Consider the following 19248-nt stretch of genomic DNA (forward strand, 5'->3'; position numbering starts at 1 on the left):
TCCCACTGCACACAGCCCACCGCCCACGCAACTCGACCTTTGAACCATCGGGAGATAATCAGAATGAAGAAACGACACAACACCCAGAGGAAAGACAATGAAGAATCACAAAGAAAGGAAATTAATGAAGTTGAAGCATGCAACATGACAGAAAAAGAATTCAGAATAGTGGTAAATTTAATCCCTTTGCAAGAGATGAAATTTACCACTATTCAGATCTTAAAAAAAAAAAGAAAATATTAGACAAACCCATATTGAGAGACTACAAAAGGACATTAGGGGGGAGAAATACTGGAAAAAGGTGTGTTGATTAGTTAATAGTATTATATCAATGTTAATTTCCTGGTTTCAATAATTGCACTATGGTTACATAGGATGTTAACATTCAAGGAAGCTAGATGAAGGGTATATACTATTTTTACAACTTTCCTGTATGTTTAAATTATTTCAAAAAAAAATTTAAAAGCAGACTCATCATAGTATGACAACTTCAAGAGATTATTTAGGACAAAGATGAGAGTACAATGTCCTTAGCTCTTTAAAGATAATATGCTTATAGCATTTGACACTACCTTAGATATCACCTGATACTATCACTCATCCAATGAAGGATTCTTTTATGTCATGCCCTTAAAATACAGTCTCCCAACCATTGCCTCAATATGTCCAATGAGAGTAAATTTACTGTCAAAATGCAACCCAATCCATTACACCACAATTCTAATTAACTCAAAAGTTCTTTCTCATTCTGAGCCAAATTTGCCTGTCAGACATATACCTGAGAATATAATTCTGAAGCAGAGGTTTCTGACCAGGGATTCTCAAAGATGGGAATATACTAGTATATACCCAGGTACAGTCAATATGACAAAATGTCCAATTTATTTACATTGACTAAAATTACATCTTGTCAACATGAAATAAACCACCCTAAGTTATTTATGTAGATGCTTTGCTATAATGCTGTCCCAGAGCCTAATACAATACCTGGTATATATTAGGTACCCCAGAAATGTTTATGATTCAAAAAATGAGACACTGCCCTAACCGGTTTGGCTCAGTGGATAGAGCGTCAGCCTGCGGACTCAAGGGTCCCAGGTTTGATTCCGGTCAAGGGCATTACCTTGGTTGCGGGCACATCCCCAGTAGGGAGTGTGCAGGAGGCAGCTGATCGACATTTCTCTCTCATCGATGTTTCTAACTCTCTATCCTCTCCCTTCCTCTCTGTAAAAAATCAATAAAATATATTTTTTAAATGAGACACAAGTCAAAGAGTCATATAATGAGTTCCCCCACCAACATCTATACACACACAAATAACAAATGATTGAGATAAATTCTATTAAAATTTTTCAATGCACAAGAAGTAACAGAACATAGCCCAATTCTGAAAAAAGATAGCTGCCTGACTACCCAGAGTAGATGCCTCTTCTGCACAGAGATAATCTTTATTTATTCAACATACATTTAATACCTACTCTGTGTCTAGCTTAGTAAAAAGCCCAGGAAATACAAGGACAAGCAAGACATTTCTTCAGAATGGCAAGGTTTACATACTAGTTGAAGGGAATTACTCTATATTTTAAATATCTTAATACATTATATTTATACTAGAGGCCCAATCACGAAATTCTGCAAGAGTAGGTCTTCCTTCCCCCAGCTGCCAGCACTGGCTTCTCTCTGGCACCCGGGACCCGGGCTTCCCTCCGGCTGCGGCTTCGTCCAGAATGACGTCCAGTCTAATTATCATATTACCCTTTTATTATTACAGATAAGTAAATACATAAATATATATACAGATGCTCCTTGACTTACAATGGAGTCACAATCCAATAAACACACTGTAAGTCAAAAATGCATTTAATATACCTAACCTACTGAACACAACTTCGCTTAGCCTTAAACTTACTCAGAACTCTCATATTAGTCTACAGTTGGGTAAAATCACCTAACACAATGCATACACTATAGAGTATCAGTTGCTTCCTCTCGTGATCATGTGGCTGATTGGGAGCTGCGGCTTGCTCTACCAATGTTCAGCATCACACGAATATTAAACCACATATCACTAGCCCAGGAAAAGATGAAAATTCAAAACTGAAGTATGGTTTCTACTGAATGCATATGGCTTTTATACCATTGTAAAGTCGAAAAATCCTAAGTCAAATCATTGTAAGTTGAGGACCGTCTGTACTAGTAATTTATATCAAAAATAATTTTAACTGCATCAAATAAAGTTAATGGCTACAGAAGAAATCCGTATAAATTGGTAAGAAAATAAATAAATAAATAAATAAATAAATAGGTAAGAAAAATAAATTCCCAGTAAATAAATGGAGAAATTATATAAGCATACAATTTTTCCAATTCACAATACAACTGATAAAGAAAAAAATGTTTAAATTAACCCTGTTAGGTAGACAAATAAATGCAAAGCAAAACAAGGTAATATTTCCTAACCACTTAATTTAAAAAAAATTTTAAATACCTAATTTAAGGGAGATAATAATGAAAAACTAATTATATATATATTGCTAGTGGCAGCATAAATTAAACTGCTTTTGGAGAAGAAAAGGTTCACAGCCTTTGACCAAGGGTATACCCGCCTAGGAATTTATCTTTAATAATTAAAAATAAGAAAAACCATGTATCAAGAAAATTATAACTGCATTAAAGCCTATAATGGCAAAAATTTTTGGAAATACTTTTAATATTAAACAAAAGGTAAGTAAATAGAATGACATGTAGCAATTAAAAATGTAACTATGAACTCTACCCAACAATATGAATAATGTCTGCTCTAATAAATGAAAAGGTACCAGAACATAAAATTCTGTGGATATTTGTTAATGTACCTAAGGAAAAAATTAGTACAAGAACCAGCAGATGTTTTCAGGTTTGAGGTCATGAGTGATTTTTATTTCCTTTATTACTAAATTAGTTTCATGGTTAACAAAATCAGGAGGAAAAAACTTTCAAGGAGTGTCCACAGTAAACTACATCATAATAAATCATGTGTCAATAGTAAATTAAAGCCTCAAATAATTCTTTGGATTTTATGTTCATAAAAAGAAAAAACAAACAAAGAAAGAAACATTCTTCCTCTCCCCCCCCCCCACAAAAAAAAGCATCTATGAAAAGAAAACTGAAGAAAAGTTAACTCTGAGATGAATATCTGGAAACACTCCCAACAGTAAAAATCATCAGACTGTAGCATGGTATCCTAGGCTAAGTTCCACTGTTGGGGTATTTAGAAGGAACGCCCTAGACACCATACTGCAGGAATCAGTCCTGAGCTGGCACCACAGAGACCCAGGAGTGGTCTCATGAGGTTTTTTTCCATCACACAATTTGCTTGGCTAATCTATAAATACATGACATTTGCACATAAACACTAAGGTTTTCATACCAACCAAAGGAACAACAAACCTTACCTGGAAAATGCCAGACAGAGCCCTGCCCCACTGTCCCTGTGTAGGAGACAAAGGTACCAACCGGCTGCATACTGGAACCCACTGGGAGATGCTAATTGGAATCTGGTTCCTCTAAAGAAAGAAAAAAAAAATCCGTCAAAAATCTCTATCAGACTCCACATGTAGAAGGCAAGGAGCATATATAAATTTAGAAATTCTGTCAGAACAGGGCACATGAAAGGAGAACATCCAAAATAGAACCAGGATCAAGCCTCCCCATGCTTATCACTTCTGCCTCCTCCCACTTTGTTGGGGGTGTCCAATCTGAGCTTTCAAAAAACTGATTACATACTGGAAGGATTTGAGCAAATCAGTAAATATATTAACAATGAAGGGTCAAGTTTCTATCAGAGAAAGAAGCTGACAAGTATGAAAAGGCAGAAGGGTAGAAAAAACCCTGTGTATTGGGCTGGAATTAAAGTAATTAGTATGTGTTTTATATATATATATATAGATAAGTAGATACAAAGATACGTGTGTGTGTGTGTGTGTGTGTATATATACATACACACATATATATTTCCTACCCCTGTCCTGATCGGGCCTGGAAGCAATGATGGACTGGTAGTAGTGACAGCCTGGTAGCAATGACCACATACATGTAGCATCCAGACTTGGTTTCTAAATAGCAATATTCAATAAAATGAACCAGTCTTCTCTGAAGAAGAGTTGACTCCTGAATAGGATCAATGCTCCTGAAAGCCTTATTCAGAAAGAATGACATTATTTGATATTTGATCTGTCTAGTAGTTCCTTGGAAGACTCCACCTGCAAGGCTGTCTTGGAACTCACCCAGTGTGAAAAACACTTTCTCCAGAGCATTGACTGAAAACAAATAAAGGCAGTTTAACTTTGTGGCTGCCTGAAGCAGTGGATAATACTGGGGGAAACAATAAGTTAAACATAAAGCTTAAAAGGAAAAGCAGGGGCCCTGGCCCGTGTGCCCAATGGCTAGAGCATCGACCTGCGCACCAAAGGGTCATGGGTTTGATTCTCGGTCAACAGCATGTTGGGGCCCTAGCCGGTTTGGCTCAGTGGATAGAGCATCGGTCTGCAGACCAAAGGGTCCGGGTTCAATTCCAGTCAAGGGCATGTATCTTGGTTGCAGGCTCCTCCCTGGCCAGGGCGCTGGTCAGGGCGTGTACAGAAGGCAATCAATTGATATGTCTCTCTCACATCAATGCTTCTCTCTGTCTTTCCCTCTCTCTTCCACTCTTTATAAAAGGTCAATAGAAAAATATCCTTAGGTGAGGATTTTTTTAAAAAGAGCATGTTGGGGGCATAGGAGGCAATCAATTGATATGTCTCACATCAATGTTTCTCTCCCCTCCCCCCGCTCTAAAATTCAAAGGAAAAAAATACCCTTGAGTGAGGATTAACAACAAAAAACAAAAAAGGAAAGCAGCGGAATGAAATGTTCACAGGGACTTTGAAAAGCTCTGACATATTCCTGGGAATTTGAAGGCCATGCCCACACCCAGAGCTGTGCACATAAACACAAAAGACCTGAGAATGCCCTAAGCTCTCACCTCTGATGGCCTTTGAGGCTCTGAACAAGCAGGAAGTGAAGATTAAGGCAGAATGTTGAAGGCCCCAACATGTACATGGAGCCCCTCAACAAAAACTGGGAGACTTACTGGTCCCAGGCATTTAAGGAACTCTCCAGCCACACATTATCTGACCACCAAGCTAACTGAGCAGAGAGCACACAACAAATATTAAGTCAGAAAAGTCACCAAACAGAAATACAATAATAAATTTTGGGAAAGGAAAGAACTGATTTCCACATTATTTGAAATTACCAGTTTTCAACAAAAAAATTTATGAAACACATAAAGAAATAAAATCCACACACAAAAAAGAAATCCATACACAGGGAGAAAAATCAATAGAAACTGTCCCTGAGGAAGCCCAGACATTAGACAAACTAGACAAAGATTTTGAACCAGCTATTTTTTTTTAATATATTTTTATTGATTTCAGAGAGGAAGGGAGAGGGAGAGATAGACACATCAACGATGAGAGAGAATCATTGATTGGCTGCCTCCTGCATGCCCCCACGGGGGATCAAGCCCGCAACCCTGGGCATGTGCCCTTGACCAGAATCAAACCCTGACCCTCTATCCATTGAGCCAAACAGGCCAGGGCTGAACCAGCTATTTTAAATATTTAAGAACTAAAGGAAACCATATCTAAAGAACTATAGCAAAATATGAAAATGACAGAGAATATCAATAAAGAGAGAAACTAAAAATAAAAATTCTGGCCCAGCTGGAATGGCTCAGTTGGTTGAGCATAATCCCGTGCATCAAAAGGTTGCTGGCTTGATCCCAGTCAGGGCACATACCTGGGTTGTGGATTTGATCCCTAATCAGGGAGCAGACGGAAGGCAACTGATCAATGTTTCTCTCTCACATCTCTTCCTCCCCTTCCTCTCTCTAAGTATGTCCTCAGATGAGGAATAATAATAATAATAATAATAAATAAAATAAAATAAAAATTCTGGAGTTGAAAAGAACAATAAATAAACATTCACTAGAGGGGTGCAACAGATTTGAGCAGAAGAATCAGTGAGCTTGAAGACAAGGTCAATTGAGATTATCCAACCTAAAGAACAGAAAGAAAAAATAATAAAGAAAATTTAACAGAACGTCAGAGATCTTTGGGACATCACCAAACATTACCAACATATGCATAACTGGGAGTCTCAAAAGGAGAAGAGAGAAATAAATGAAGAGAAAAAAATATTTAAAGAAATACTGGCAGAAAACATCCCAAATTTGATTTAAAAAATCAATCTATAAACCTAAGAAACTCAACTAACTCCAAGTAGGATAAACTCAAAAGATCCACAAATAGACATATCATAATCAAGTTGCTGAAAGACAATAAAAAGATAGAATCTTAAAAGCAGCAAGAGAAGCGACTCATCATTTACAAGAGATCCTCAATAACATTAACAGCTAATTTCTCCTCAGAAATTATGAGCCCAAAAGGCAGTGGGATAAAATGTTCAAAATGCTGGGGGCAGGAGCGGGGGAGGGGGAATGACTGTCAAACAAGAATTCTCTACCTAGCAAAGCTATTATTCAAAAGTGAAGGAAATATTAAGACCATAGATAAACAAAAACTGAGGGAATCTGTCAATAACAGACCTGCCCTACAACAAATACTAAAGGGAGATCTGCAGGCTAAAATAACACCTTGTACACTACAGTAACTTAAATCCACATGAAGAAGTAAAGTGCACTGGTAATGGTAACTATTTAAATAAATAAAAAATACAGTATAAATGTATTTTTTTTACTTTTTTATTGAATTTACTGGGTGACATCAGTTAATCAAATTACATGTTTTCAGGTGTACAATTCTATAATACATCATCTGTATATTGTATTATGTGTTCATCACCCCAAGTCGTCTCCTTCCATCACCATTTACTCCCTTATGCCCTCTCCTACCACCCCCACCCCTTTCCTTCTAGTAATCACCACACTGTTGTCTGTGTCTGGGTTTGTTTGTTTTTGCTTAATCCCCTCACCTTTTTCACCCACTCCCACAACTCCCATTCCCTCTGACAGCTATCGGGCTGTTCTCTATCTATGAGTCTATTTCTACTTCATTTATTTTGTTCATTAGATTCCACATATAAGTGAAATCATATGGTACTTGACTTCCTCTGACTGGCTTATTTCACTTATTATAATGCTCTAAATGTATTTTTTGCTTATAGTTATTTTTAATTTAAAAGAATTGAATAAAGCAAGAACTATAAATCTATGTTGATGGGCACACAATCTATAAAGATGTAATTTGAATGACAATAATGGCACAAAAGAGGAAGGAAGGGACAAAGCAATATATAATCAAAGTTTTTATATATACTATTATTGAAATCAAGTTAGTAATAATCCAAACTAGATTGTTATGAATTAAGATGTTAATTATAATCCCCAGGGCATACACTAAGAAAATAACATAAAAAATAGTAAAACTTTATACCATATACAAAAATTAACTCAAAATAGGTCAAAAACTGTTTTTTAAATAATGTTATTGATTTTTTAGAGATAGGAAGGGGGAAGACAGAAACAGTGATATGAGAGTGCAACATAAATCAGCTGCCTCCTACACACCCATACTAGGGATCAAGCCCGCAACTGGGCATGTGCCCGGACCAGGAATGGAACCAGCAATCTTTCTGTGCCCAGGATGATGCCCAACCAAATGAGTCACACCGGCCAGGCTAAAGACCTAAATTAACACCTAAAACTATGAAACTTTTAGTAGAAAATATAAGGGAAAGCTTCATGATATTGGATTTGACAATGATTTCTTGGATATAACACCAAAAGCATAGGCAACAAAAGAAAAAAGAGTTGAATTTCATCAAAATTAAAAACTTTTGTACATCAAAGAATACTACCAACAAAGTGAAAAGGCATGGGAGAAAATATTTCCAAATCATATATCTGATAAGGGATTCATATCCAGAATATGTTAAGAACTCCTACAACTCAACAACAATAATAAAAAAAATACTCAATTAAAAAATGGGCAAAGGACTTGAATAAACATTTCTCTGAAGATATAATTTTAAAGGCCAACAAGCATTTAAAATATGCTTAATGTCACTAATCCTATATAATAAAAGGTTAATATGCAAATTGACCGAACGGCAGAATGACCAGTCACTATGACTCGCACTGACCACCAGGGGGGTGGCAGACGCTCAACACAGGAACTGCCCCCTCGTGGTCAGTGTGCTGCCACAGGGGGAGCACCGCTCAGCCAGAAGCTGGGCTCATGGCTGGTGAGCGCAGCAGTGGTGGCAGGAGCCTCTCCCATCTCTGCAGAAGCGCTAAGGATGTCTGACTGCCGGCTTATACCCGAACATCCCCCGAGGGCTCCCAGATTGCAAGAGGGTGCAAGCTGGGCTGAGGAAGCCCCACCCCTGAGAGCACAAATTTTGCACACCAGGCCTCTAATCATTAGAGAAAAGCAAATCAAAATTACAATGAGATATCACCTCACACCCATTAAGATGGCCACTATGAAAATAAAATCAACAAGTATCGGTGAAGACATGGAGAAATTGGAATTCTGTGTTTTGCTGGTAGGATATAAAATGGTTCAGCTGCTGTGAAAAATTAAATGGTAATTCCTCAAAAAATTAAACATAGACTTACCTTACACTCCAATAATTCCACTTCTTAGTTTAGAACCAAAAGAAGTGAAAACAGGGACTCAAACAGATATTTGTATACTCATGTTCATGGTAACACTATTTCACAATAGTCAGAAGATGGAATATCCCAGGTGTCCATTGACAGATGAATGAATAAACATAAAGTGATATATACTAGTATACACAATGGAATAGTATTCAGCCTTAAAAAGGAAGGACATTCTGACACGGCACAACATGGATAAGCCTTGAGGGCATTTGCTAAGTGAAATAATCCAGTCACAAAAGGACAAATTCTGTATGATTCCATTTATCTGAGGTACCTAGAATAGTCAAAATCTTAAAGACAGAAAGTAGAATGGTGATGAGTACAGAGTTTCAGTTTTGTAAGATGAAAACAGTGGATGTTGGTGGTAATAGTAGCACAACAATGTGAATGTATTTAATGCCCTCAACTGAATACTCAAAAATGGTTAAAATGGTACATTTACATTATGTATATTTTACTAAAATTTTTTTTAAAGTACAGAGTGCCTTTCTGTAATTTCTACTCGTCAACGAAAAGCAAAAATGATCACCAATGCCCAGGACAGCTCATTTATATATATAAACGCCTAAGCGACCATCCGACAGGTAGTTATGATGTGCAATGACCACCAGAGGGCAGACACTCGACACAGGAGCTGACAAGCTGTGGTAACTTGGCAGCTGCAGTTCTCGGGTAACGCACCCAGAACCAGAGAGGAGGGAGCCCATTTCCGGGGTGCAGTGCGTCACCCAAGAACCGCCCTCTAGCTATCTGGGACCTCTCGGGGGATGTTGGAGAGACGGTTTCAGCCCGATCCCCACAGGCCAAGCCAAGGGACCCCACTGGTGCACGAATCCATGCACCAGGCCTCTAGTAAAACTATAAGCAAGTCCCATTGCACTACTCAAAAGGCCAGTTCCCCTTCTGGAGCTACTCAGCAATAGCGGTGTTTTAGTTTCCTCCTCCTTCCCAAACCCATCATTGGAGAGGGAATAAAACTGACCAATAAGTCTGAAAGAAGAAAAAATAAAGGAAGACTAATGAGAATGTTTCAGGAACACTACCTCTCTGTGGATCAATTTTCTTATCAGTAAAATGGGAAAAATAATAGTGCTTACCTTTTCAAAGGGCTGTTGTAAAAATTAAGTTCACATATATAAAGTATGTAAGAGCACGAATTACATACTTCGCACATGGTAAGTGCCCTATAAATGTTAGCTGTCAATATTATTGCCCAGGAAATCTCAACAACATCTTGCTTCAACTATAACCTTTATCTCAGCACTGTCTCGCTCTCTCTCATGAACACCAACTCTCCAACTGCTAAAAAAGAAAAAAATATATCTATCTCCAGCTGGATCTTCTCAGTGGACACTACTATTAACTCAGTTATCAAAGGCTGACCTGGGACTCACTGTTAAGACTCCTCCTTCTCCCTCACCCTCCATATCTAACCTCTCATCAAGCCCTATATACTCTCTTTCCTATTGAAACCATCCCTTCCTCTTTAACCACACTGCTCCTCCCCCTTACTATAGGTTTTTATCACTTCTTCCAGGATTACTTAAGTACCTTCTGATTGACTTTGGGGGTCTCTAATTTCAGCTCTCTCTGATCCATCCACAACTACTACAGGGATCTACTAATATTTTTTAAAAAAATCTAGCCCTAGCCAGTTTTGCTCAGTGGATAGAGCAGCCCTCGGACTGAAGGGTCCCAGGTTCGATTCCAGTCAAGGGTATGTGCCTCGGTTGCAGGCTCAATCCCTGGCCCTGGTTGGGTGCATGCAGAAGATAACCAATTGATTTGTGTCTCTCACATCGATGTTTCTGTCTCTCTTACTCTGTTCCACTCTCTCTAAAAATCAATGGAAAAATATCCTCGGGTGAGGATTAACAAACAAACCAAAAAAAATCTAATAGTGGGTATGTGAGTGTTTACTATGTTGACTATTAAAAAAAATTTTTTTATACTTTCAAAATAAAAATTTTTAATTTAGAAAAGCATTTAAATATCACTGGTCCCATTTGATTCTCTAATCAACCCTATCAAATTTACTGTTAAAAAAATCTGAGACTCAGAGAAGTTAGGTGACTTGCTCAAAGTCACACCCACAGAAGTAACAGAGCTAAGCTTATAACCAAGGCCCTTCAGACTCCTAAACATGTGCACTTTCCTGTATCTGTGAGTTCCTCACATGCCTAACCCAAATACCTCTTCAGAGTAGGTGATCCATAAATATCTGCTACTTTCATGTTTACTGACACTTTCAACCTGTCCTACAGGAGTTTCCACTGCTTTGTCACACATCCTATATAATAATAAATATAATAAAAGGGTAATATGCAAATAGACCAAACAGCAGAACAACCGGTCGCTATGATGTGCACTGACCACCAGGGGGCAGACACTCAATGCAGGAGCTGCCCCCTGGTGGTCAGTGTGCTCCCACAGGGGGAGTGCCACTCAGCCAGAAGCCGGGCTCACAGCTGGCAAGCGCAGCGGTAGTGGCGGAAGCCTCTCCTGCCTCTGTGGCAGCGCTAAGGATGTCTGACTGCCAGCTTAGGCCTGCTCCCCCTGGAGTTGGACATCCCCCGAGGGCTCCTGGACTGCAAGAGGGCACAGGCCAGGATGAGGGACACCCTCCCCTGAGTGCACAAATTTCATGCACTGGGCCTCTAGTTACATTATAACACCAGGCCGGCGGGGAGGAGGGGCCCCAGTGGTTGGCCAGCTGGCCCCGCTCCCGATTGGGGTGGGGGGGCCAAACGGAGGTGGGGCCGACCGAGGGGAGGGGCCGCAGGCGTTTGGCCGGCCGGCCCCACCCTAGATCGGGATGTTGGGGGCCAGTGGGGGGCGGGGCCCAAGCTGGCTGGGGAAAGGGGCCACGGGCAGTTGGCAGCCAGCCCCTCCCCCAATCAGGGTATTGAGGGCCAATCGGGGCCCGGATCAGCTGGTTGGCTGCTGCAGTGTGCATCATAGCCACCTATCGTGCTGGTCGTCCTGCCGTTCCTGTCGCTGGGCTTTTATATATATAGATGTTTAAAGGACTTCAAAGATTCACTGTATAAAGTAAAAGTGACTTTCCTTATCTAAACTTACTTTTCCCCTAAAAAGATTACTAGAAAGGATAAATGGGGGTGGGGGTAGGACAGATCCAATTAATAGAATCCATTCAGAGAGGCAGATTCTATGGATGCTACCATCTAAGAAGAAATGAACCTGAAACAGTCCACATGCTCAGGAATAAAAATATTTAAGATAGCTGGGGCATCCGCTAACTTCCAAAACAAACCAAGGGGTTCATTTCAGGTATACAGCCCAATAAGCTTTTCATCTCTTCCCCCAAGTATCCATCTTAAAAACTAAATAACTTGGGCCCTAGCTGGTTTGGCTCAGTGGATAGAGTGTCAGCCTGTGGACTGAAGGGTCCCAGGTTCAATTCCAGTCAAGGGCACATACCCAGGTTGTGGGCTCGATCCCCAGTAGGGGGTGTGCAGGAGGCAGCCGATCAATGATTCTCTCTCACCATTGATGTTTCTATCTCTGTCCCTCTCTGAAATCAATAAAAACATATTAAAAAAGTAAAACACACACACACACTTTCCTCAGCAGTCCTGATTTCAATCAATTCTTGCTCTTGCATCAACAATTACTCTGCCAAGTGAATCTTTCTGTAGGTTATAAAAGCTATCCTTCAAACAAATATATATATACTGAGCAGCAATCGTGGGCACTGCACTTTGCTAGACTGAGAAGAAATATAAGTAAAACTGCAGTCCTTGTCAGCCATATAGTAAAAGATTAGAAAGTGTAAAATGGCAACTCAAAAGACAACCAGAGGCAAGAATAGACAGTCTCAGCTATGAAACACCGATGTCCTTGACCCAGGTTTTGAAAGACTTGCTAAAATTACACTCTCCCATCCCTCCATGGTTAGCAGCTAAGCTCTGTATCCTCCTAACCCTTTCCTGCGGCCACTTTCTCTCTCCTTTAGTTCCTGGAGGTCGCAGTATGCTAGAAGGATCCGGACTGAATCACAAGAAGGGCAGGAGCTTCCCACAAGGGTGCTAGTTAGTCTAGCAGTCCTTCCCTACCTCATTCTTCATTCATTCATTCATTCATTCATTCAACAAACGTTTATCGGACACCTATGATATGCCAGACACTGTACGAGGCCAAGTGAAAACGGCAGCTAGGACCTCGGTTTTCGTGCAGCTTTCAACCTGACCATCTGTCACAGTATCCCACGTAACGATCGTTCAGAATGGACCGACTGCTCTCTGAAACCAACCCGGAAACCTCGGGGTCCCAAAGGGCCGCCGATGAGCGTCCTCGTTTCCCACGTCAGGCTCCGGAGGTCTGAGAGGGACCTGCCCGGCGTCACACGGTACCTCGGCGACAGAACAGGGACCGGATAGAACCCCGTCTCGCGGAACTCGCATCAGTGCCCCACGTGCCGCCTCTCCCTGAGGGGAAGCGGTCGCAGGCGGCGACTGAGGAAAACCAAACCGCATCGAATTCAGATCCGATGTCACTCTCCCTCTCCTCCCAAGGGGGGAAAACCACGGCCAAAAACGTTAGAGGGAGGCGGGAAGCTGCCTCAGTTTCCCCGCAGAGAGGCGGCCGCACAGACTCCCCCTGTGCACTTCCTTCCAGCTTCTCCCACCCCGTCCTCTCCGACTCCAACCCGGGCCCGCGGACAACCGCACGAAATTATTCCTTCACTCACAAGGACTCGCACCAGCAACGCCATGTTTCCTCAACAACCATTTCCGGGTGAAGGGTGAGCTTCCGGAGTCCCGGCTGCCGCTACGCCTTCCCTGGGTCGTCCTCTACGGGGTCGTCCCCTACCCGCGTCCCCGAGCCAGCGGGCGCCTGGCAACGGCGGCGCAGGCGCACAAAGGCCGCTGCCAGGATGCGCGCGCTTCCCTCGGTGCGCGGAACCCGGTGAGCAGGGCTGTCGGCCGGGACCGCGCCGGGACCCGCCTCCCTCTCGCTCGTCCACGCCCGACGCTCACGGAGGCTGAAGTCCTCTGCAACGCCGGCCTTCCCTGACCTCTGGCTTCGGGATTTGCATAGCTCTCTCCTTAACCCCGACCTCAACCAGCCTCACTACTCAGCGCCCTCTTATCAGAACCCCTCCTTCCCAGGCTTGACTCCCGAGAAGATCCCCCCCGCTTTTCACTGGGGTTAAAAGACCAGGATTTGGGGAGCTCCCTTAAAAGAAGGTGATGGTATTGTCAAGAAAGAGGTTTGAGTGATAGGCCAGGACATCTATATAGTGAAGAATAGAAAGAGAGGAAGAGCTTCTTAGGAAAGAAGAAGGGGCAAATGAGTAAAAGAAAATGTAATGAGCAAAACTGAGAGTTTAAAGGATAAGAAAATCTTGATCAGACAGTGATATTTTTTAATTTAAGGTTTTAGGGTTAGAACTGTTGGGAATGATGACCAAGTGCAGGGGTGACTATGGGAGAACGTGGCTGAAAGGAAGTGGAGGTGAAGATCTCTGGACTGGAGGCCTTCAAAGAACCGAGAGCTCATGACTTAGGATGCGTCATTTACTGAGACATTTAGGTTCCCGAGGATGGTGGATAAATTAGGAATGAAGAGGCCTGACACCAAAGCCTCCACCACCAGGGCTCATGAGCTCCTTAACACTCAGCCTGAAGCCCCAGCAAGTTCCATGGTTCTCTCAAAGCTCCCTCTCCCTCGCTACATTTCCTCTCTCCCTTTACACTGTCTCTACCCCCTCAGAATTTTCATACTTCCTTAGAGGCACCACACTGAAATTCAGTCATTCATTAAAAATATATATATTTGCTGAGCACTTACCATGATTCAGGCTCAGATCTAGATGCCAAAGACACAGTAGAAAAGTTCCAGTAAAAGGAGACAAACAATAGACAAATAAATATCTGATGCCGGGTATTGGTAAATGCTAAGCGTGATAAGAATAAAAAGTGAGAAGGCGAGGTGCTATTTTAAATAAGATGATCAGGCAAAACCTCACTGGATTTGATCAGAAGTATGAATGAAATGAGAATCTGGCCCATGTCAATGAGAGAGTGACCCATGTCAATTTCTTGGAAAAGAGCATCCTTGGCAGATAGAACAAGTACCAAGGCCCCAACATGGAGAATGCTTGGTCTTCCCAGGAAGAGCAAGGAGGTTATTATGGTTTGAGTCAAATGACTAAGAAAGAGTATGGTAGGAGATGAAGTTGACAAGGTGGCCCTAGAGGCCAGATCTGGGAGACCTTGTAGGCCATGGTAAAGACTTTGGCTTCTGTGTGTACTAGTATGGGTACAGAAAATTACTGGAAGCGTATACAAGAAACAGTAATGGTGTTAATAGTTGTTGATTCTGAGGAAGAGGTTTGGGAGACAAGAGGTTAGAAATGGAAGGTAGACATTTTTTTTAATATAATTGATTTTTTACAGAGAGGAAGGGAGAGGGATAGAGAGTTAGAAACATCGATGAGAGAGAAACATTGATCAGCTGCCCCCCGCACACTCCCCACCGGGGTTGTGTCCGCAACCAAGGTACATGCCCTTGACCGGAATCAAACCTGGGACCCTTGAGTCGGCAGGCCAACGCTCTATCCACTGAGCCAAACCGGTTAGGGTGGAAGGTAGACATTTTTTACTATATATCCTTTTGTCTTATTTAAAGTTTGTACCATATCTATATAATTACCTTTAAAATTGAAATAAGAAATACCCATATCATTCTCAAAATCTAATTCTGGGGGAAAAAAGTTTATTCATTGGTTTTATGGAAAATACAAAGAAGTAGAACTTGGTCCTTGCCTTCAAGAATATTAGAGTAGTAGATGTATAATACATAATCACAATTTTTTTAAAAAAATTCAAAAGAATTGAGTTGAACTCCTATCTCACAACATATGGTAAATTAACTCAAAATGGGACAGAGGCCTAAATGTAATAGCTAAACTATAAAATTTTTAAAAGAATACATAAGAGTAAATCGTCATGACCCTGCGTTAGGCAAAGCCTTCTTAGATACAATAGCAAAAGCACAGATAACAAAAGAAAAATAAATTAGACTACATAAACATGTAAACTTTTGTATTGTAAAAGATACCATCAAGAAAGTAAAAACGTGGAATAGGAGAAAATATTTGCAAGTCATGTATCTGATAAAGGACTTGTATCTGGACTATATACAGAACTCTACAAGTTAATAATAAAACAATAAACACCTACCCTGACTGCTGTGGCTCAGTTGGTTTAGCATCGACCTGTGCACTGAAAGGTTGCCAATTCGATTTCCAGTCAGGACATGTGCCTGGGTTGGAGGCTTAATCCTTAGTAGGGGGTATGCAGGAGGCAGTCAATCTATGTTACACTCTCACATGGATGTTTCTCTCTCCCTCTCCCTTCACCTCTCTAAAAATAAAAGCATTTTTAAAAATAAAATAAACACCCAATTAAAATGGACAAAGCATTTGATTAACCATTTCTCCAAAGAAGACATATGAATGGCCATTAAGTTAATGAAAAGATGATTAGCATCATTAGTCATTAGGGAAATACACACACAAACACACACACAATGAGATATCACTTCACACACCCTCTAGATGGCAGACATATAATACAAAGTGCTGGCAGGATATAAAAAAACTGGATCCCTCATACATTACTGATGCGAGTGTAAAGTGGTACAGCTGCTTTGGAAAATAGTCTGGCTTTTCCTTAAAATTATAAACATAGAATTACTATATGACCCAGTGACTCCATTCTTATGTGTACATTCAAGATAAATTTAGACATGTTTATACAAAAACTTGTATATTAATGTTCACAGCTAAAAAGTGGAAACAAATGTCCATTGACTGATGAATGGCTAAATAAAATGTGGTACATCCAGAAAATGGTTCATTATACAGCAATAAAAGGGAATAAACGGATACATGCTATAACGTGGATGACCCTCAAAAACTTTATGCTATGTGAAAGAAGTCAATCACAAGAGATTGCATATTGTATAAGTACAATTCCATTTCTATGAAGTGTCCAGCTGTCTATTCCTGGACCTCATCACCAGAATTATAATTCTGAAATTTTAAATTTATGTCATTCTGTGTTCTCATCATCCTATTATTTCAGCTTTTATCCATTACTCCTACTACACCTGTCACTCTACCTTGTTGAGACCTCCAGGGTTTTAATCTCCTCTTTATCGTCTGTCAACCCTCTCCTCTCTTTACTACCTCTCCTTTCTAGCTCAGACTATGTGGTCTGTCATTTTAATTATTTTCTTGCCAATATTAAGTCCTTTGCTCAAATGTTTTTCTATCCTGTCCACCTGGAAAGACCCCAACCTTGTAATTGTCCATTTAATCTACCCCCTACATCTAGATTATTGAGTACTATTGGAGAAAATCATGCAAGAGGCCTATTGGTACCCCCCAAATATGGCTACCAACTTCTGTTGTACTCAACCCTGCCCCCCCTTCTCCAATACTACTATTTATAACTGTATTAGATTCCTAGGGCTGACATGACAAGATAAAACAAAAATCAAGTGGCTTAAAACCATAAAAATGTATTGTTTTGAAGTTCTGGAGGCTAAAAGTCCAAAATCAAGGGTTTGGCAGGACCATGCTCTACCGAAGGCTCTAGAGGAGGATCATTTCTTGCCTCTTTCTAGCTTCTGGCAGTTGCCAGCAATCCTTATGTTTCTTGCTTTACAGCTTTATCATTCTGTTTTCTGCCTCTCTCATCACATGGCCTTCTCCCTCTGTGCCATTCTCTATGTTTCTTGTCCTCTTATAAGGAATCCAGTCATACTGGCTTAGGCCCACTAATGACTTTATATTGACTTGATTACATCTGCAGAGACCCTTTCTACTGTCTCTGAACAGATGGCCTCACCTCCTACTTCACTGAGAAAATAGAAGTTATAAGCCATCAGAAGGAAACTCAACTTCCAACCATTAAATCAAGTACCTGATTTTATTGTATGCATGCATTCTTTCTTCTTTTTATCATTTCATGGAAGAATTGCTGCTTTTCCTATTTAAAGCTAATCTCTAAAGAGTTTTTCTGGTCAGGTCACAAATAAGAAGCAACCAATGAATGCACAGGTGGGTGGAGCAACAAGTCGATGTTTCTTTTTCTCTCCCGTCCCCCCTCTCTCTAAAATCAATAAATAAAAGAATTTTTCAAACTTGATGTCCAAAGCTGACCTCATCATCTTCCTCTCAAAATCTATTTCTCTTTCCGTGTTCTCTTTTTTGTTGTTGTTGAATGGCACACTGTTTACCCAGTTGCCCAAGCAAAAAACCACAGGATTCACCCTTGACTTTGCTTCTCTCCCTTACTCTCCCCATCCCAACACTCTCCAAGTCCTGCTTAACTGAGCAGAAACACAGTTTCCTTAGGATTTAACACTACATGTCTAATAATGAAGCCCACACTTGTATTCACGTTTAGGCACCCAAATAATATTCAACTGATTTATAGCTACCTACAACACTCTTTCCCATCTGAAATTATGAAATCACATTTTTTTTCCACATCCTGTGATTGTAGGGTTGATTTCATGCATCCAGAGGTATAATTTGACTTTTTCTCTTGTTTTTTTTTTTCCATCTCCTTTGATTCGGTCTATCATAGACTTATCATCCTAGCATCCTTTGGGAATCTTTATTTTCTCTTCCAGTCATGCATGAAACCTGAGGACATGATCATTGCAAGAAAAGAGAATTCATGGAAAATGCTAGGTATAGTACCTGGCACATAATAAGCCCTTAATAAACATTAACAAGCCCTAACTGGTTTGGCTCAGCGGATAGAGCGTCGGCCTGTGGACTCAAGGGTCCCAGGTTCGATTCCGGTCAAGGGCATGTACCTTGGTTGCAGGCACATACCCAGTAGGGAGTGTGCAGGAGGCAGCTGATTGATGTTTCTCTTTCATAGATGTTTCTAACTATCCCTCTCCCCTCCTCTCTGTAAGAAATCAATAAAATATATTTTTTTTTTTAAATTTTTTTAAAAAATAAATAAAATAAACATTAACAATTGTGGTGGTTGTTATTATTTCAATACTCAGCACAGAGTCTGGACCAGAGTAGACCTTTAATAAATACTTACTGATTAGTGAATGAATGAACCAATCAATAAATCAAAGATTGATAGAATGAATACATCTCAAGCCCAGTAAACTTGATATTATTATCCCTCTTCTGCAGATAGGGAAACTGAGGCTCAGAGAGATTAAATAACTGAGCCCAAAGTCACTCAGCTGGAAATTGGTGAAACCAAGACTGGAACCTAGTTCCGACTGACTTCCAGGCATATGTGACTAATCCTCCTCTACTCTGCTTTCTCATATCTATACTCAGATTAGATATAACAACTAAGTTGTGGAGTCAGAGTGAAGGCTGAGAGGCTTCCCAAGGTTCTGTATTCCAAGCCTTAGAAAAGCTGATTCTCCTGCTTATGGCCCTGGAACACGGGATTGTGGAAGAGGCCAAGAGATGGCATCATAGCACTGGGAGCCCCACCTCTTGCCTTTCCTATGGGCCT

General features: G+C 40.6%; 1 protein-coding gene across 2 annotated transcripts in view; it reads right to left on the bottom strand.

Moving 5' to 3' along the window:
* Positions 1–13620, bottom strand: part of LOC102436662 (ubiquinol-cytochrome-c reductase complex assembly factor 1) — a 109635-nt gene extending 96015 nt beyond the window's left edge. The window contains exons 1-2 of one of the 2 annotated variants that reach the window (XM_023754419.1): positions 13422–13620; positions 3435–3545 (exon numbers count right to left, since the gene is read on the bottom strand). In XM_023754419.1, coding sequence (XP_023610187.1) covers positions 3435–3545; positions 13422–13445 — 135 coding nt within the window. In that variant the 5' untranslated portion in view covers positions 13446–13620. The remainder of the gene's footprint in view (positions 1–3434; positions 3546–13421) is intronic. The other variant, XM_006089453.3, reaches the window with a different exon arrangement.
* Between the last annotated feature and the right edge of the window lie 5628 nt (positions 13621–19248).

Source organism: Myotis lucifugus, unplaced genomic scaffold, assembly GCF_000147115.1.
Source record: "Myotis lucifugus unplaced genomic scaffold, Myoluc2.0 scaffold_60, whole genome shotgun sequence".
In the NCBI taxonomy this organism is placed as follows: domain Eukaryota; kingdom Metazoa; phylum Chordata; class Mammalia; order Chiroptera; family Vespertilionidae; genus Myotis; species Myotis lucifugus.